The 21449-nt window shown below is 38.8% G+C and overlaps 1 protein-coding gene across 2 annotated transcripts; it reads left to right on the top strand.

Moving 5' to 3' along the window:
* Positions 1 to 623: 623 nt before the first annotated feature.
* TLR3 (toll like receptor 3) lies at positions 624 to 15625 on the top strand. Of its 2 annotated transcripts, none has more exons than XM_059685641.1 (6): positions 624 to 640; positions 2867 to 2978; positions 8327 to 8779; positions 11463 to 11654; positions 12438 to 14290; positions 15013 to 15625. In XM_059685641.1, exons 3-6 carry the CDS (start codon positions 8336 to 8338, stop codon positions 15239 to 15241), a joined length of 2718 nt encoding a protein of 905 aa, XP_059541624.1. In that variant the 5' UTR covers positions 624 to 640; positions 2867 to 2978; positions 8327 to 8335; the 3' UTR covers positions 15242 to 15625. The 2 variants fall into 2 exon arrangements, with proteins under 2 accessions (XP_059541624.1, XP_059541623.1); XM_059685640.1 differs by lacking the exon at positions 624 to 640 and adding an exon at positions 2149 to 2425.
* Positions 15626 to 21449: the final 5824 nt, after the last annotated feature.

Here is a 21449-nt window from a genome sequence, read left to right as displayed (position 1 = left end):
CGTGAGGAACTTTTGTGTAGTTAAAACAATCACTTAAAAAAGTCAAATGCAGGTAACAGATCAGGTAAAACAGATCTGAAATATATTTAGGTCAAAGTTAATTTTTATAATATTCCAAAAAGCTCTTGCAAATCAATTCTAAAAATATACAAACCAAGTAGAAATTTGGACAAACAACAGAAACAGGTAATTTAAAAAAAAAGAATGTCAGCATTTCTTTTGATGATGTTAAAGTGTACATTCAACTCGTATATAGGCCTATTTCTACGTAAAGTAAAGACTAAGGCTAGCATTTTATAGAAACTGTAAACTCTACTGGAGCTTTCTGAATTTTGTCAAGGTTCAGTATTTTCTCTCCAAATCATTTTCATAGTGTGCCTTCCTCCTCCCCACTTTCCTCCTACTTTTACTTCTCATTTTTTAAGGACCGGTTCTCATATTCTTATTATAAATCAGGCCATGATACGGACAAAGCTTCCTCTTAGGTGATAAAAAGAAGTGTAATTAATTCAGTTTCCCAACCCTTCCAACCTGGGCCTTCTTTTTCATTTCCCTGGCTGGTTCAGACTTTGCATTATGAAATGGAGATCAATCTTCATGAGCATTAATTCTCACCAACGACCAGTTCAATATCACTAAGGTAAGTTGTTACAGGTACGCCCTGCTTTTTTCAAAGTTTACATTAAGCCACTTTGCTTTTACGAATGACCTGTATTAGTACCCGTTTTCTCTAAGTGTATCTTGAGGATAAATCAGTCAGTCTATAGGTAAAACTACGTTGTACGTACATTATTTCTACTTTATACAGGTTCAGGTTGCATATTTATTATATGGTTCCTGCTTTTACCACATGTTAGTGTTATTTTGGATTTTAGATGTTATTTGTATTGATTTGGTAGGTTATGTTTTGAGTCTGGGAAGGCTCAAAAGTTTTTCCATATTAAATTGATGATCATGGCCGCTTCTCTTTATGCCATTTGGCTTATGAAAGATTTCAAAGGAGCACCATTTTAAATGGTAGGAGAAACCCGTGGTTGCTTTTGACACTTTAAACTTCCTTGTGTTGAGTATGATAATTTAACGGTATTGCCTGACATTTCTGATTAAATTCACTGGGTGCCCAGTGGACATCAATTTATTCAAATTTAATTAGGATGTTTAAAGTGTAGGATGATAGTGAAGTTGGGTCTAGAATTTTATTTTCGTAAATAAATATCAAATTCAAGGCATAGGGTTTGAAGAGCCTTTAGCCATATCAGGAGAACATCAGTATTCACACTAACCCACTTCACAGGTTGACTTAGACACAAAGTTATCACCACTTTACAACTACTTCGTAAAATTAGAAAAAATAAAAATAAGTGAAAGTTCAGGTTAAACCAGAAACTCTGTGTGTTAAATGTTGGTTTCTTTCTCAGAGGGGAAGTTCAAGTTCAGTTTTGGTCAGTAGACATGAGTGAGAGTAGTAGACAGGGCATCGCCCTATTTCCTCTTTCATTCATGTTCTTGCTGAGTTTATGGTTTGGTTGAGTTTAATTTAAACCCTCTGAAGCTTACGGAGCAGAAATGGAACTGGCACTGGCAAGAGGAACTGCACCTTCACGTTAGGGACAGAGTTCATAAAGAGAAAAGAAATGCCCTCTAGAATTTCAGCCAACGAGCAAGACAATGTCCTTTCTGAACAGTGGCTGAGAAGGGAGACCCATGAGCACAGGTGACTGTTTATCTAATGCTCTGCTGTAAATGTAACTCTCTATCTATGTCCACAATATATTCATCACATTATAAACCCGGGAGAAGTTTTAATGATGAAAAAATATAGTCTGACCTTGGCTTTCTGCTAACACTGGATTGTTTGTTCTAATCGCCTTGTTCCTTTTAATAAGGGTTTATTTCAAAAAGCCCTATGAGTCCCTCTACATTAAACCTGTGAACAATATCGACCCTTTTAAATAATCAATAGCTACATCTGGGGCCCAGGAGTGGGCAGTGTACACACTGGCACACGTTTACTTCTTGCTCTTAATTCTGCAACCCTGTCGAGCTAGTGACCTGTTTCAACCGCCTCAGGCTGTTTTATTACTTTACTTGTCTGTATAAGGCATTGCGGCAACCTGTGGTGTGTCCTTAGGCAAATCTCTCACCACTAGGTTTCATTTCCTCCTTTCTCAGACTAAGGAGTTGGATGAGGCGATCTCTACAGTCCCTGCCAATTGCCATGTTTTGCTATAATACCTAGGTAGTTGTAATATTATATCCTAACAATAAAAAATGTGCTCATTTCTGGACAAGCACATTCCTTTAACCAGTTGGAGTCAGTAAAGCCAATGGAAGACTGGACAGTGAATCTGAACTTTCTCCGGGCACCTGGGTGCTCCCTGCAGGTTCTGCCTGGGAAAGGCGGCTCCCTCTCTGCTGGGAAAGGGTGAGTTTCTGCACTTACTTCTCTTACAATGTCGCCAAGAAGAGAAAGTGAGATTAGAGAAATGGAAGTAATTAACTTTGATTAGGAACAGAGTGGGGTTTTTTTTTTCTGTCCCTCTGACTACACACTGTTCAATTCTGACAGTTTTGCATCAGCCTCAGGTTAATAACAGAGGAATTCCCTCTCAGTTAGATATTCATTAACTTTTTAGTACTGGCCCTGCCCACACTGAGGGGCGAAGTCCCACTGTCTTAACTTTCTCTGTTGCTAAATCTGTGCCCCGTTTAAGGAAACCCAGGGGACTGCCCCTGAAGAAGAAGACAGAAGACATTCTTAAGAAGCTATTTTCTGTGCCTCTTGCTGTGATTGTGTTTTGTTTCCTTTGCCTTTCTTGGAATGCACCAACTATAACTGGTCATTTTTTTTTTTTTTTAACTTCAGTTTCACTTTCGAGATTGCAGCAAATTTGCCGCCCGCCCGTCCCCGATGAACACACGGCTGGATTGGGACTGATGACAACAGGGACGGTCAGCTGTCCTCAGAGTACACAAAGGTAGAGATTTCACCTTCCTGTGGGGCTAGGATCGCTCGTTGGGTGCAGCTAGGTGCATGATGGTTTTAGGATTCTTTGCTCTGGTGCTTGAACTCTAGTCAGAATCACTCTAGGAGCATGAAAGAACAGGCAGATGATGTAGGTATGGGAAGAAGTGTATCATAACTCAGTACAAATAATAGCAACAAGCCTAATGAGCAGGATAAAACATTTTATGCAGCGAATGAAAAAAAAATGTTTCTTTCCTTTGTAAGGTAGCTGGCAGGCACATCAGGGTAGCTACTGAAATCATTTGGCAATAGCCTTCACAAAAAATCGCAGCTTCGTCTTAAAGATACAAAGTCCTGTGAGCTTAAAAGAGTTTGTCTCCCTCTCTCAGCCTTCAGGGCTGGGGAGGAGGTGAGCTGGCACTGTATGACAACGCGCTTGACAAGGAGGAACTCTTCCACTGTTCGCAGGGGTGAGAAAATGGCTTTCTTTGGCCTAATAAAGGAGGAAGCTTGGAGCTGAGAAGTGGAAAGCCACTCGGAGGTGTAAGAGGATCAGAGATTAGCTTGGGCAGATGTGGGTCAGGTCACATGGAGATGGAGTCGGCCTTGGCTAGCAGTTTTAGGAAGCTGCTTCCCAACGTTGCAGTATGGCTTTGTGTCGGCATGTGTCTGCATACAGTGTATGTGTCTAAATTTAGGGGCACAGAGAAATGTAAAGTTTACACACCAAACAGTACAAGCCAAACTGTAGCTGGTGGAAACTCGAAGCAGCCTGGCTCCGGACTCCATGTCCTCACCACTGTGCAGTGTGGCGCTGGCTTGGACAGAGATGGAATCCTGTGCTCCCTGAGCCCGCTCTCCAAACAGCCAGGCCCCATGTCCTCAGAGCCTGTGTACATAAAATTGTGTATAGCTTTAAAAATACTCGGTGCCAGCCTTGTAAAGGCCATTAGATGGGAATGTTAATTTATAGAAGCTGATTTCTTCTGTTTTTCTGAGAACTAGAGTAGAATAAAAATAAAGCCATTAATTTTAAAAAGAATAATTTAAGCCCTGACCGGTTTGGCTCAGTGGATAGAGCGTCAGCCTTCGGACTAAAGGGTCCCAGGTTCGATTCCAGTCAGGGGCATGTACCTTGGTTGCGGGCACATGCCCAGTAGGGAGTGTGCAGGAGGCAGCTGATCAGTGTTTCTCTCTCATCGATGATTCTAACTCTCTATCTCTCTCCCTTCCTCTCTGTAAAAAATCAATAAAATATATTTAAAAAAAAAGAATAATTTAAAATACTCAGACAAGTTCTGTTTTCCTAGAATAATCACCTAAAAGGATTTTACATTCAAACTTATCTGGAATTCTTCTTGTGACGTGAGTTTTAGATCTTACACAAAAATCTATTAAAATATCATTATTATTGATTCATCCCCATACCTTGAGGATACATTTGATTTTTTAAAAACATGTGAAATGGTAAACTAGGTAAACAATCATACCATAAAATACTACATCGGGTACAAATTCCACCAGAACAAGTTTGTAACCATACATAGGAAAAGAAGAGTGGTTTTCTTGAACTGGTTTTTAACTGCCCATGGAAAGCTGTTCATTCAACATATATTTATTCAATACCAGCTACGTTCTAATGATTTTTCCGGGTTACACAGCATAAAATAAAAACAACCATGTCCTCTCCTATTACCACTTCTTCATAAGGAGGGATAATTAAATAAATTAAAAATAAAATTATTTCAGATAATTCCCATAAGCCATTGCATGCAATAAGTGATCTAGTAAAAGAGTTACAAAATGGGAAAATTTACACTTCTGACTTCAAGACTTACTGTAAAGCTACAATAATTAAAAAGAGTATGGTTTTAGTTATTAAACAATCTATAACACAATATTAACGATAAAACAATAATAAAAAAGAAACAACCTGATTAATACATGAGCGAAATATTTGAACACAGGGAAGACATACAAATGGACAGTAAGCACAGAAAAGAAACTGTTAAGTGTCATTGCTCACCAGGAAAATGCCAATAAGTGGGGTGTCAAACGGGTTCGGAAACCTCACTGGTAAGGGTCTGCGCGTTTCCTGAAGAGGAGAGATCACTTACTCTGAGGGTCACCAGCCCGCCTGCCCGGGACATGTGCCCTGCAAGAGGGAAAGTAAAGGTCTCCACGAATTAAAAGAAACAAACAAAAAGAATTTTTTTAAGGCCTTGGATTTTGTGAATGTTGTATTACAGGCGATTAAATTTATTAATTTCACTCTTTAGGGTAAGATGTCCCATGGGTGCCTCCTAACCTGAGACTTTCTTTTCAGTCTTTAAAATGAAATGGAAAAACAGCACTCTGAAAGGAATGAGGCCTCCTTAAGTGATGTGGTTGTTCAGGGAGGATGCTGGCTGCTTCCCAGCCTGCGAAGACAGTGCCGCTGGTCCTGAATGAAGCTCTCCACCTAACCCAGGGTGGAGTTAAAGGGGCTTCATGCATTTCCATGAATATCAAGTATTTTACATGCTTGGCTCCCACTACTATTTCCTTCCGATTTAATGATGAGCTGTGGTTGTCGGGTGATATATTTTGTTTTGCATAGATTTTCCTTTATAAAGTGAAAAATTTACAAAATAGGAAATAGTTATAATTACCACTTTATACAACATGGATTATTATACTGATTAATAATAGTAGTAAATCCTGCTTTGTTCCAGATACCGAAAGACTTATTTCCTTTAACCTTTGTAACAACCTATGGAGGAGTGACTCTAATTATCTCTACTTATAAGATGAGAAAACTAAGGCCTGAGAAATGAATTAGCTTGCTCCAGGCTATATAGTAGAGGATCCAGGATCAGAACTCAGAGGGTGTATTTCCAGGGTTTGTTCTCTTAATGACTGTGTTTCTTCAAGTCTTACTGATTCTGCAGTGAATGGTCATTTATATAATCATAAAATTGTAAATGATATCTATTGACTTTAGATTTTATGAATTGATCTAGACCAAGTATATCTGACTTATCATAGTCGTAGGATAAATGCTAATGTTGTATATCTATTATAGCTGACAGTTTTAGGAAATGCAAGGAAGGAAGAAGTGTGTAGAAAATACAGGGGTGCATATTTCCTGTATCACATGGTGAAGAGTCGAGAGATTTTTTTTGTGTAAAGTTGGTTGATCAATAAGTAGAATTCTAAGTATAGTCTTTAAAATTAAAATTGTAACAATAGACTAAATTAAATTAAAAATAACTAAAGAAAAATTGTGACAGCAATGATGAAACAGAATAATTAAGTTCCTTATCTTTAGAGTGGGAAGAAAATGCTTAGTCAGTAAATGAAGAAATAGTAGCATATGCATATTATTTAGGTTTGTGAAGGTGACCATGAGAATTAAAAATAGACACTGTCAAGAGGTTACTTTAGGTCATTGCCATGGGAGTGGAAGTGAAGGGTGAAGAGGGAGTTTGTATTATCCGTTTTGTATTTTCTGTGCTGTTTGAATTATATATATATATCTCTAATATTCTAAGTGTCTGACCATCCGACTGGTCACTATGATGCACATTGACCACCAGAGGGCAGACACTCAACACAGGAGCTGCCATGACATGCACCGAGAAATGGCACTGCGGATCTGGCACCCACAAAGCAACCCTCGCTTCCCCCAAGTGGAACATAGGCCCCGCCACCACCCTGAAGTGACAGCCCACCAAATCGCAGCCGATGCTGCTGAGACCCCATAGTGCAAAATGCGGCCTACAGCCCAGCCCAGCCTGGAAACGGTGGCTGTGGGCGCCGGGTAATGATGTCACATTTTTGTTGACATTCTGAAGCCAAAATTGTCAACAGAATATGTCTAAAGATCAACTATTGCCACAATGTACCTCTGAAGCCAAAAGAAGCCAGGGTTGTCAACAGAATGTATCTGAAGACTGACTACTGGCTCCACGTACCTGTGAAATCGAAAGAAGCCAGGGCTGTCTACCAATGTATCTGAAGACCAACTACTGGCACAGCGTAACTCTGAGGCGGAAAGAAAGCAATGTTGTCGACAGAGTACAGTGGGGCCTTGACTTACGAGTTTAATTTGTTCCGTGACTGAGCTCGTAACTCAAATTACTCGTATGTCAAATCAAAAAGTGGACAAGTGAGACATGTGATGCTGGGTTGATGTTGTGACATTCAGTGTGACGTTTGCTGCGCCAGCTAGCGGTGGGGTATCTGAAGCTGGCTCATAACCCGAATTTTAGCTCGCAACTCAAAGCAAAAAATTGGCCGAGAGACGGCTTGTATCTTGAAAAACTTGTTAGTCAGGACACTCGTAAGTCAAGGCCCCACTGTATGTCCGAAGAACAACCATCGACAAGTACTACCAACACTGGTAGGAACTGCCTTCATAGCAAAATGAGATAAATGAGGATGCAATTATTGAACACAGTGTGGTGGAATGACTCTTACATGTCAATTTTGCCTATCCCTCAATCTATCCGATGAAAAACCAACTGATGGAAAATTTACTCAATGTTGTAGCAAAGGCAAAGTTTCTCCAAATGATATAAATTTTCCAGAATACCCGGCATATTTTAAAAAATTAATGAATAACGAATTGCTTTGTCCCCGTCTGACACTGGCCTCCCATTTAAATTATTTGAAGACAGTTTCCTGTGATTGGGGAAATAGTCATTTGCTATGACTATTAATAAATCACAAGGACAAACTCTAGACAGAGTAGGAATATTCCTACCTAAACCCATTTTCAGACACGGTCAGTATATGTTGCTTTCTCTTGAGTTTGAAGAGCATGTGATGTTAAAGTTGTAAATACTTCATCACAAGGGAAATTAGTCAAGCACTCTGAAAGTGTTTTTACTCTTAATGTGGTATACAGGGAGATATTAGAATAAGTTTAATCAATTTATCAGTCATTGTTTGCATCAATGTTGTTTTTATATCATCTTTTTGTTTTTTTATATCATGTTTTTGTTGTTTTCATATGTCTTTGTTGTTATATCATGTTGTTATTGTTTATTTATTAATCATTTATATATTATTTTCATGTATATCTTACTAATTTTCTTTCACCTCTGACACTTCTATTATAGAGGAAAGGCAAATAGTGATATTAAAATATTTCTTCTAATTAATTTCCTTTCAATGTGCACGAATCCATGCACTGGGCCACTAGTTTCCATTTAATGTACTACTTGTATAATACATACTTGTATATCATGAAAGTTATAGTAAAATAAATCATGCATAGACACATTTGGTTATATATTTTACAAAGAATATACCAATGCATGTGAAAACATGTGTTTTTAATGTAATTTATTGCTTTTTAATGTTTTTTTATAGGGCAGAATCATGAGCTGGAGGCTGCTGTGTCATATCTCCTGCTTTCTGGGACTGTTGCCCTTTTGGATACAGTGTACGTCTTCTGCCAACAGATGTGCTGTTTGGCACGAAGTAGCTGACTGCAGTCATCTGAAGTTGACTCAGATACCTGATGACCTCCCAGCAAACATAACAGTGCTAAATCTAACCCATAATCAACTCAGAAAATTACCACCTGCCAATTTTACAAGATACAGTCAACTTACTATCTTGGATGCAGGATTTAACTCCATTTCAAAACTGGAGCCAGAATTGTGCCAAAAACTTCCCTTGTTGGAAATTTTGAACCTCCAACACAATGAGCTATATCAACTTTCTGACAAAACCTTTATCTTCTGCCGGAATTTGACTGAACTCCATCTTAGGTACAACTTAATCCATAAAATTCAAAATAATCCCTTTAAAGACCTGAAGGTAAGATGAAAATGTTTATTTCCATATCATAAATGAAAAGTATGTTCTCTAATGTTAAGATTTCAAGTCATGTACTCATTCTTATACTTAATATCTAGATATCTGGGTGAAGGAGAATTTTAATCTACCCAAATTGGGGGGTTGAGGGGAACCACACACACACATTGCCATTATCATGGGAAATGTTTTCAAAAGAGAAAATATCATTTTAAATCAGTTTCTTTCTTTTTAAAAAAATTTTTTTTAGTGATTTCAGAGAGGAAGAAAGAGGAGAGAGAGATAGAAACTTCAATGATGAAAGAGAATCATTGATCGGTTGCCTCCTGCACGCCCCCTACTGGGGACCAAGCTCATAACCCGGGTATGTGATCTTGACTGGAATCAAACCCAGGACCCTTCAGTCTGCAGGCTGACACTCTATCCACTGAGCCAAATTGGCCAGGGCTTAAATCAGTTTCAATCTTAATTTTAAAGATCTCTGCGTCTCTTGCTTCTTCCCATTAGAAATAGAACTTTCTTAGATACAAGAGGTAGAGATCAGAGATGAATCAGAACATCCCATGAGGAGCACAGCAAATAATCTTTCAAGGCTGCTGATTTTGTACCTGAAATAATGAGAAAAATGTCTAGTGCAAATTCTGACTTAAATAAGGTTAACACAGTGATACATGATAAGTTGTTCAACTTAAAGTTATCTATTCTTGATTTTAGAAATCTCGCAATATTGCTTTCCAATGACTAGTTACAGTTTTCCTTTTAGTACTTCACTTGAATTTTAAGTCTGTGAAAAATGTACAAGGTAGAGCTAAAGTAGGTTGATAGTTGCTCATATGAAAAATAATACAACTAATAAATAATACAAAAATAAACTGTTTCATGTACTCACCACTGTAAACCTACTTTTGCCCCACCCTGTATTTAATATCTCTAAATTTGAGACAGTTATTAAATGCTTTTCCTAAGCCAAAGCCATTTTCAAAACTATTTGTTTTCTTCTTTTTATGGACTTATAAACACCAGGTCATTTCTTGACCTCAGATGCCAAGAATACATATATATTTAAACATGCTTAGAAACTTTTATAAAATGATTTGCTTGGAAGCTATTTGAAATTTCTTTTGAGGCCTTCTTAGATTTTGAGGTGGAAAAATATCTTTGGATACAAAAACCTCAATATCTGGTTGAAGTAATCATTGGGGGAAATTTTAACATTGTTTTTTTAAAATAAATAAAAGTGTTATTCTCTGTAATAGACATAAGATTTTGCCCTAACATATATATCAATGTTTCCTTATCTTTTACTTGAGTTTGTAGCATACATGTTCAAAAACAGCATAGCGTGAAAAAACACCCCACAACCCTGACAAAACAAACAAAAATGAACATTCTCTACTAGACATGCTACTAGACATGATGCAAAGTTTACATAGCTATCGATCTTACTCAATATAAAAATCTTAGGATTTCATGGTTGACAAAGCTCTACTCATAGTTCTTTTTTAAAATATATTTTATTGATTTCAGAAAGAAAGGGAGAGGGAGAGAGAAATAGAAACATCAATGATGAGAGAGAATCATCAATTGGCTGCCTCTTGCATGCTGCACAATGGGCACCAAGCCCAGGAATGTGCCCTGACTGAGAATTGAACCATGACCTTCTGGTCATAGGTTGATGCTCAACCACTGAACAACACCAGCAGGGCCTCATAGTTTTTAAGAAAACATTTCTCTTTTCCTGTTATTTAGTTTTAAGTCTGATGTATGACACTATATGTTTGAAAAGCTACATGAATATTCCTTAGATCAAAAATACGTGTTTATTATAAATAAACTAGAGGCTCGGTGCACAGATTTGTGCACCGGCGGGGTCCCTCGGCCTGGCCTGCTGGGATTTGGCTGAAACTGGCTATCTGATTTCCCCAAGGGATCCTGGATTGCGAGAGGATGCAGGCCAGGCCGAGGGACCCCACTGGTGCATGAATCCTCTAGGATGCATATAAGATTTTTGGTTAATCTCTTCCCACCTTCTCTCCCCTCTTTCCTCTGAGATTCATCAGTTTGTTCCATGTTTCCATGCCTGTGTTTTCCACTCCTGCATTGAGTGTCTGCTCCCTGGTGGTCAGTGCGTGTCATAGTTACCGGTCGGTTGAACGGTCAGCTGGTTGCTTAGGCTTTTACATATAGAGATATGTAAATACATGCTCATTATGACTATTCTTTATGTCATGAATAAGTAAGCTTAAGCCTTTCTTATTTCAGTAAGAGAAATAAAGTGATTCTTGATGTAAGAAACTAAATCCTTACAACAATAATATTTTTAATCTCAACAAAGATTTTTATTACTCCTATTGTTAGTTTTCTATAGAATAATAGAGAAATGACATTTTGCTGTTGAGTTCTTTCTAAGGTTCACATACATTTAGAGCAGGGGTGGGAAACCCCTGCAGACCATATAAGGCCCATAAAATCATTTAGTCTGGCCCTACCAAGGCATTAGGAATGAGTTAATTAAGTGTTTGACCAAATATGCAGGCTAATGTTTAAGTTGATGGTTTTGTATAGCATATGAATGATATCATAAATATCCAAATGGCACTTGGCAGAAAAAAGATTCCCCACCCCTGATTTAGAAGAACTATTTTTGATGGCAAGATTCTAACATCTACTTATTTTTTCCTCTCAGAATTTAATCAAATTAGATTTATCTCACAATGGCTTATCATCTACTAAATTAGGAACTCAACTCCAACTGGAAAATCTCCAAGAACTTTTATTATCAAATAATAAAATTCATGTACTAAAACGTGAAGAACTTGATTTCCTTGGCAATTCTTCTTTAAAAAAATTAGAGTTGTCTTCAAATCAAATTAAAGAGGTAAGAAGTGAGATAAATTATTTCATGTTCTGTCTTTAGGTGTGGGCAGTCCGTAATTGTGTCACATGGATAGGAATCCAAAAATCTCTATAGACTTGCAAAATCCTTCACACTGACTTCTTGGTCATTGATGTCGCCCTCACAAGAAAGGGAGTTGGGTAGCAATTAGGAGCTAGGCCTCTGCTGTCAAACAGAAGTGGCTTAAAATCCTCCTTCCATTATAGACCAGTACTTTGACTTTGGGGAACTTCACCTCTCTGGGTCCTCACATGTAAAGTGGAAATACCATCTATCTTACAAAATCTCTGAAAGAATTAACATAGCATGATGTTTAAGAGCATGGGCTTTAGAGCTAATTTAGTTGCCTTCCTCTCTGGGCTTTCTCTCTTATTAATTGTGCAATCAGGCAAATTATTCAAGTTCTCTCTACTCCAGTTCTCCAGTTATAAAGTTAGTGTAATAAACATTACTTCATAGAACTGTGTGCTAGACAATGTAGCACATGTCAGGCATGTAAGGACCCCAGCAGGAGTGACATCTAAGCTGAACCATGGATGCTGAATAGAAGTTACCCTGTGGCCAGGGGAGGGGCAGAGAGGAGTGTTGGAGCAAGGTGCAGAGTAAGGAGCTGTGCATTAGAGGGATGGAGAGAAAATCCAGAGAAGGTAATGAAAAGAAGAGGGGGCTGGAGTAACGCATTGTGTTTAACAGATTGTGTTGCAAGGGTCATACAAACTCTACTGTGTCTTGGTTATTTACCTCTTTTTTTCCCTCCACCCTTAGTTTTCTCCAGGGTGTTTCCATGCAATTGGAAAATTATTTGGTCTCTCTCTGAACAATGCCCAACTGGGCCCCAGTCTCACCGAGAACCTTTGTCAGGAATTGTCAAACACAAGCATTCAGACTCTCTCCCTGAGCAGCACCCAGCTGTACAGAACAAGCAACATGACTTTCGCTGGACTAAAGCAGACGAACCTCACCGTGCTTGATCTTTCCTATAATGGCTTAAATGTGATCGGCAATGATTCCTTTGCTTGGCTTCCACATCTAGAATATCTCTTCCTGGAGTATAATAACATAGTACATTTGTCTTCTCGCTCCTTCTATGGGCTTTTCAATGTGAGATACCTGAATTTGAGACGCTCTTTTACTAAACAAAGCAATTCCCTTGCTTTGTTTCCCAAGATTGATGATTTTGCCTTTCAGTGGCTAACATGTTTGGAGCATCTTAACATGGACGATAACAACTTTCCAGGCATAAAAAGCAATATGTTCATGGGACTCACACAGCTGCGATATTTAAGTTTATCCAACTCTTTCACCAGTTTGCAAACTTTAACAAATAAAACATTTGTATCACTTGCTCATTCTCCTTTACTAATACTCAACCTAACAAAAAATAAAATCTCAAAAATAGAGAGGGGTGCTTTTTCTTGGTTGGGCCACCTAAAGGTACTTGACCTCGGCATTAATGACATTGGGCAGGAACTCACGGGCCAGGAATGGAGAGGTCTAGAAAACATTGTTGAAATCTACCTTTCCTACAACAAATACCTGCAACTGACTAGCAGCTCTTTTGCCCTGGTTCCAAGCCTTCAGCAACTGATGCTCCGAAGGGTGGCCCTTAAAAACCTGGATAGCTCCCCTTCACCTTTTCGCCCTCTTGCCAATATGACCATCCTTGATCTAAGCAACAACAACATAGCCAACATCAATGATGAACTGTTGGAGGGTCTGGACAGACTGGAAATTCTGGATTTGCAGCATAACAACTTAGCCCGGCTCTGGAAACAAGCAAATCCTGGTGGTCCTGTGAATTTTCTAAAGGGTCTTTCTCACCTCCACATCCTTAATTTAGAGTCTAACGGCTTTGATGAGATCCCAGCAGAGGCCTTCAAGGACTTGCTTCAGTTAAAGAGCATCAATTTAGGGTTGAATAATTTAAACATACTTCCACCATCCATCTTTGACAATCAGGCATCTCTAAAGTCGTTAAACCTTCAGAAGAATCTCATCACATCAGTTGAGAAGGATGTTTTTGGGCCAGCTTTCAGGAACCTGAGTAATTTAGATATGCGCTTTAATCCGTTTGATTGCACGTGTGAAAGTATTGCCTGGTTTGTTACCTGGCTCAATGCTACCCATACCAATATCTCTGAACTATCAAGCCATTACCTCTGCAATACCCCGCCTCAATATCATGGTTTTCCAGTGATGCTTTTTGATATATCACCCTGCAAAGACAGTGCCCCCTTCAAACTCCTTTTCATAATAAATACCAGTATCTTACTGAGTTTTATTTTTATTGTACTGTTCATCCATTTTGAAGGCTGGAGGATATCCTTCTACTGGAATGTTTTAGTGCATCGAGCTCTTGGTTTCAAAGAAATGGATAGACAGCCAGAGCAGTTTGACTATGCGGCGTATATAATTCATGCCTATGAAGATAGGGACTGGGTCTGGGAGAACTTCTCCCCAATGGAAGAACAAGATCAAAGTCTCAGATTTTGTCTGGAAGAAAGGGACTTCCAGGCAGGTGTCCTTGAACTTGAAGCAATTGTTAACAGCATCAAAAGGAGCAGAAAAACCATTTTTGTTGTAACACAGCATCTATTAAAAGATCCATTATGCAAAAGGTAGGTGAACACTGTGACATTTGAAGTATATACAGTGGGGCCTTGACTTATGAGTGTCCCGACTAACGAGTTTTTCAAGATACCAGCTGTCTCTCGGCTGATTTTTTGCTCTGAGTTGACAGAGTAATTTGAGTTAACGAGCTTCTTAACAAGCTCCTTAATGAGCTTGGTCTCGGAACGAATTAAACTCGTAAGTCAAGGCCCCACTGTAGCTGTTTTTACATTGAGCATTTCAATATTACCAACATTTTACTCACAATTCAAAGAATCTACACTAATAAAAGAGAAAGATGCAAACTGACCATACCTTTGTGATGCCCACCAGCCAATCAGGAGTGAGTATGCAAATTAACCCAACAAAGATGGTGGGTTAATTTGCATATACAGGCACCAAGTGGCCAGGGGTGGGGTGGGGCGGGACGCTTGCACTGTGCTGCTCCGGGGCTCTGGGAGGTGTGGGAAGGCGGAAAGGTGGCTCTGGCCAGAGCAAAGGTGGTGCTGGCAGCCAGGTGAAGGAGGCCCATTCTTGCATGAATCTTCATGTATCGGGCCTCTAGTTTAAAAAATAAAATTAAGAAAAAATATAACCTGATTTTTAGTGAGAGATCAAAGTAAATTCTAAGGGGCATTTTAGATTTTAGAGCTTTTGACTATTTAAAACTGTATATTTATATATAACTTAATTCAATTTCTTGTGGTTTTGTTTGTTTGTTTTTACTTAGATTCAAGGTGCACCAAGCAGTTCAAAAAGCTATTGAACAAAACCTAGATTCCATTATCTTGATCTTTCTTGAGGAGATTCCAGATTATAAACTGAACCATGCACTCTGCTTGCGAAGAGGAATGTTTAAATCTCACTGCATCTTGAACTGGCCAGTTCAGAAAGAACGGAAAAATGCCTTTCATCACACATTGCAAGTAGCACTTGGGTCCAGAAATTCAGTACATTAGATTTATTTAAAAATTAAACAAAGGAATAACTTTCCTAATTTAAAAAGTTTCATGGTAAATTTAAGTTTTACTTGGAAACAGTGTAAATCCGTTTGTTTATATTTTATAGGTGAGAGTATTAGATCACAGTTATCTCTCTTCTATGGAAATATATCTCCTTATTTCAGACTTTTTATAACCAATTGACTTAATTCGACCCAAAAGAAACATATAGGAATATTCCCTATTAATGAATATACATAATTGGTTACTGAGGCCAATGAAAACTTAAGAAAGTTTAAAAATATTCCTCATTTAAGTAAGGTAAGAGTTATGTGAGGGTTTGTAATAGTTATATTTGGGTTTTTTATGTACTCAGAATAAAAAATAATTGTTTTAATGGGCACAATGGTATTTCAATTATAAACAATAAAATATATACCCATATTTTTTAAAAGTTTAATTACAGTATTTTGCCAATTGAAAAGCTTGTATTTTAGTAGTGCCTATCCCAGTGTTGATTTTGTTAAATTTTAAATAACATTTTAATATGCAGACTCTAGGGCAGAAAACATTTGTTAATAATTTTGATTACTTAATGAAACAAATGATTTAATACTTACATTTTCTTAATATTTGAAATCCTGCCATAGAATATGTTAGAAGAAATAATTCTCTTACTTAGAATAATTGCAGAAAGGCTTACTTCTTGAAGGTTAATTAGTAGATTGGCTTTGTGGAAACAAGATATTGTCCTCCCTTGCTCACAGACTCTGGAGGTAACCCTGGCCAAACCACTTGGTCCCACTGACTCATGATTCATGATCTTGAAAATATGATGATAAACAAAATCATAAATATTCTCATGTATTTAGTGATGATGATCATGGTTTAATACCTTCATATAGATTATATTATTGTACCACAAAATAATATGCTAGGTATAAATTAGTCCTTGTGATTATTTTGTTTTACATAAAAATTCTAATTATTGGAAATAGACATGAATAGCTTTTTTTTCTTTCTTTATTGATTAAGGTATTACATATGTGTCCTTATGCCCCCCCTCCAGCTCATGCCCTCACCCCCTGTCGCCTTCCCCCCCCCCCCCATGTCTGTGTCGATTGTTTATGCTTATATGCATGCATACAAGCCCTTTGGTTGATCTCTCCCTCTTACCCCCACCCTCTCCTACCTTCCCTCTGAGGTTTAACCATCGGATTGATGCTTCTCTGTCTCTGGATCTGTTTTTCGTCATCAGTTTATGTTGTTCATTATATTCTACAAATGAGTGAGATCATGTGATATTTGTCTTTCTCTGACTGGTTTATTTCACTTAGCATAATGCTCTCCAGGTCCATCCATGCTGTTGCAAATGGTAGGAGTTCCTTCCTTTTTTTACAGCAGCATAGTATTCCATTGTGTAGATGTACCACATTTTTTAAATACACTCATCTGCTGATAGGCACTTAGGCTGATTCCAAATCTTAGCTATTGTAAATTGTGCTGCTATGAACATAGGGGTGCATGTATCCTTTCTGATCGGTGTTCCCAGTTTCTTGGGATATAGTCCTAGAAGTGGGATCACTGGGTCAAATGGGAGTTCCATTTTTAGTTTTCTGAGGAAACTCATACTGTAATGAATAGCTTTTTAAAACCTTTCTAGTTCTTGTATTTAAATGTAAAAGAGAATTAAAGTACATGTTTATTGAACTTAGGGAGCGTTAAAATGTCCCATTTTGGAAATGGGATTTAACTAGTTTAGTGTTTTCAGGATGAAATTCACATAATCCTGAAAAAAAGTCATATCCACTAAACCATGATTCTGAGAGTCTGCTGTCTTCCAACAACGTGAACATGTGGAGGACGACTTCTTTCCACTTCCTCATTACACAGGTCACGCACATGTGAGACATTTGTTTTATAACGTTTTTGTTAACATTTGTTTTGGCATCATAAAATAAAAACCACAACTATTTTTTTTCTTGATGCACATTGTCATGTTTCAATGTTCTCAACTTCATTAAAATAATTATAAGTAAGTTATTATTATGAATTAATATGTCATCAATTCGTGAAAAGCAGGGCAGGGAGTAATTTTGCTCTTATTCTCTTCTGTATTTGCTTATGAGGTAGACAATCAAATGGCCACAATTTAAATTGAGTTCAAGTGTAACCTTTTAAAAATTGCTTAATATGTAAGAGGTCAGGATACATAAGGGATGACCTGTTGAACTGAATATAAGTAAAACTAATCAAAGCTATGAGCCTTGACTTGTGTTTGACCTAAACAGGAAGCAACTTTCCAAGGCTGTCTTTTCTAATTGTCCTCAGGAGAAGTCCTTCTCCCTTGTGTTCACACAAGGCGTGTAGAAAAGGATGCTGGTCTGACCTATTAATTTCCACCAGTGAATTGACTTGTTTGGATGCACTCAGATGCCATTATGTTATCTGTTCACTCCAACTCCTTCTTCCTGATTTTCACTTTTAAACCCAAACACAGCTGAATCAACAACCTTGCATTTAAAATAAATCTAGGTGTTTATTTAGGTTTTAACCACTAATGACATCTTTTAGATTGTAATAAATAGTAGATAGGATCGATTTATTAGTGAGGAAGGGGGATTTGGTGCCATTTATTTGATGATGTCTAATTATTGAAATATCTATCTTAGATTATTGTCGAAGGGACTCAATTGTAAGTGATGGTGACCATTAGAAAATGTGAAGAGGCTCCAAATCAGGAGCTTAAAAAGACTTTCTTGCAATCTAAAGAGACAGAAAGTAGAGGAGTTGTTGTCTGGGCCTAGGGTTGAGAATGGGGAATAACTGCAGGTGGGCACAAGAAATCTTTTGGGGGGCAATAAAAATGTAAAATTGGATTGTGGTCATGATTGCACAACTATGTAAGTTTACTAAAAGTTGTTGACTCATATACTTAAAACAGGTGAAATTTATGGTATGTCAACTATATATTAACTAGAGGCCTGGTGCGTGGATTCATTCACCAGTGGGGTCCCTCAACCTGGCCTGGGGGGATTGGGCTGAAACCAGCTCTCCGACATCCCCCGAGGGATCCCAGATTGCGAGAGGGTGCAGGCGAGGCCGAGGGATCCCACGGATGCACGATCGGGGCCAGGGAGGGACCTCGGGAGAGCTCTGGGCATGGCTGGCCCATCTTGCCCAGTCCCGATCGGCTGGACCCCAACAGCAAGCTAACCTACCAGTTGGAGCATCTGCCCCCTGGTAGTCAGTGCACATCATAGCAACTGGTAGAACAGTCAAATGAACGGTCAGACACTTAGCCTATTAGGCTTTTATTATATAGGATAATAATAGTAATAGTATTTATGGAGCAGCTACATGTGCTTAACCCTATGCTAAACAATAATGAGATACACTATAGAAACCAGGGCAACAGGAATTAGGGTAGGAAGGGATTACCAAAGATGGACCCAGACAAGGACAACTTCATGGAAGAGGATCAGACTTTTCAAAGTTGGGTAGGATTTGGTGAGTGAGGATGACAATGGCAGAATGAACAGTGAGGTGAAAGGTAGGGAGGGAAATGTGAACCTGGTGTTGGGAGATACTAGGGTTGCTGGAGCCATGTTGCAGAGAGCATGACAGAGGAATTTAGACTCAAGGAGTCAGGTATTTTGAAATTGTAATTCATGGGTTTCAATTAGCAAAACCAGAAATTACAATAAAATTCCCTCCTTGGACCTATGACTTAAATTTATGTGACAACTAGTTGAATAGACAAGTGTGACTTACAGCTTCATCGTCCATACAGACAGGCTTTTTCTCACATAACAGAAGGGGATTTCAAACACTTATTTTTTTCCATAAAGTTATAAATTTGTATTAAAATAACAAAACCATCAATTGATCATTAGTTACTAATTACACTAGGTAAACTGATACGTTAACCATTCTTAGCCCTTGCAGCTCTCTAGCCTTGATCCATCTTCCTGTCCAAGGGAGAAACTAGTTCTGTTATGGGACTCTTCTCCCCACCAATTCAGCAAAGGACCCACTGTGTACACTGGGCAAGAGTCACGGGACTTTTCAATGATGGAACTTTTCCAGTTCTGTGCGAGAATTTCTGGGCAGCCAGTTTTGGATTTTTAGTTCCCTTTTATGTTAAATATGTTCCCCCAGGAAACAGACTCAGGGGTGGAGAATTACATGCAGCAGGTTTGGGGAGAGGGCTCTGATTGAAAGGGAAAGAAATAAGCTGGGTTGAGAAGAGAGAGTGATGAAGTGTGATGTAACTGCAATTGCACCTGAGGCCTTAGCAGACCCCACAGGGAGCTCTAGAACCAGAATGGCCCTACAGAATTGACACAAATCTAGGCAAAGGGGCTGGACCACTGTACTTTCGCATTAAGCAGTCACTGGGTGTAGGCAATCCCAGTGAGGAAGCATGACCTTGAGCAAAAAGCTTTACCCAAAAGCAATTCCAAGGAAGGGGTTCAGTTGAGAGCCATCAGGAGCTAACACCCTGGAAGAGCAGGTGCCAAGATCCTGAATGGGAGATCTTGGCAGTTCACTACAAGATCCACTATGGTATTTTGCCGTAGACCAATTCCAGCATGTCATAATTTCAAGAGTTTCATCAAAAGGTTGATGAAACTTGGGGACTCACCAGGGTTGAGTCACACATATTGTCACCTGTTGGGAATGGCTAAAGGCATTTCCCCATACCTGACTAGGAAACTGATTGTGCCTGCCAGACAGTTAAAGGGCATCTTAATCTACATGTCATTGCCTCCTACTGGCCAAACACCTGAACAGCCATAGGCTATTCCCCAAACTGACAATGCTTCTGTACCCTTTGAAACCTTACCCTTTGAGGTGTATTATCTCCACCTTGCCTTGGGACAAATTGTGTTAATAAAAGCGAGGGTCCTAGGCAAGGAGGGACTCTTCAGTTCCTTTAGCTGAAGGTCCTCTGACCCCCAATGCCTTTCAAAATTATATCTCGTCTCCGGACTCTTTATTAGTCTCTGGATTCCTATGTCATCCATGCGCAGCGCCTTTTCCAGGTTCCTGAACCCTTCCTGATGCTGGGACATGAACCCCGGCATAAATGGACGCCCAAAGTGGGACTAGAGTGACAACAATAGTATTTGCTAATTAAATCCTAAGCTATTTGAGAATTAAAATAGACATCGCTCAGTTGGTTTCTTGAAACACTTCTGCAAGCTTCCATCCATTTTATTTTTTAAAATAAAGCCTCTTTTAGAAATTCTGGAAACAAATGGCTTCCTAAGAAACCAACATTTTTTTAAAAACAAGGATGCCTTAACAGTGCAGAAACATGCCTGCAGTGGAGCAAGTTGGGTTTATTACTCATTTGCAGTGAAGGAGGACATACACCATGGGGTATCCCAGGGAGAAAATACTTGAAAGAGCTTGTGACATAGGTTTGAGTTTTCCTTGGGTGGTTTGGGGGAGGGCCTAAGGTTCACTCTAGATTTGATATTGTCAGAAAGGGGGAAACTTTATGATTGGGAATCTCGGTAAATCTTATCTATAAGGAGGGGAGACTGGAACAAGAAAGAACTTACTAGAAATAGTAGTCACTTATCCAAGAGAGGAGAGTTCATGGCATTTTGAGTGTGGCACAGTGACCTCATTAGTGTGTGTACTCAGACAAATTATGAAGTGGTCATGCTTTGTCTGAGGTTGGTATCCTGTGACATTGTCTATGGCCAGAAAGAGAAAAACATGGTCCAGCTGTAAGTGTTGGTTCCCTCCATTTACTGAAAGATGTGGCCTTCTCGGAATATGATTGTGTTGAATAATACCTTATTACTCTGGCATTCAGCCAACCTGTTAAGCTTTATTTAATGAAAGTTCAAGGACCAGATAATGGTCAGGGTCCTAAATACATGAAAAAAATTTCATCAATCCAACATTTTTTTGTTCAATAGTCTGTTGTTTGAAAAATTACTATGTCCCAGTCATTCTTCCAGATATTGAGGATACCAAGATGAATATGATGGAACTCTCTATATTTAAGAAGCTCAGATCATGAGGACTCAGAATGGAGTCAGATATAAACAGTATCCAAAACACAATGTGCAGTTAAGGGCTCAGTCCTACAAGACTGCCCCCCAATGCCCTGCTTCAGATGCCAGTCACAAGTCCAGGTCATCACCTGTGCCTCTGAACTACCCATCCTTGGGTTTGATTAACTTGCTAAAACAGCTCACAGAAC

Source organism: Myotis daubentonii, chromosome 2 (assembly GCF_963259705.1).
Source record: "Myotis daubentonii chromosome 2, mMyoDau2.1, whole genome shotgun sequence".
NCBI lineage: Eukaryota > Metazoa > Chordata > Mammalia > Chiroptera > Vespertilionidae > Myotis > Myotis daubentonii.
Note: the sequence above shows the minus strand (reverse complement) of the source record. Positions and strands in the feature narration are given on the sequence as shown.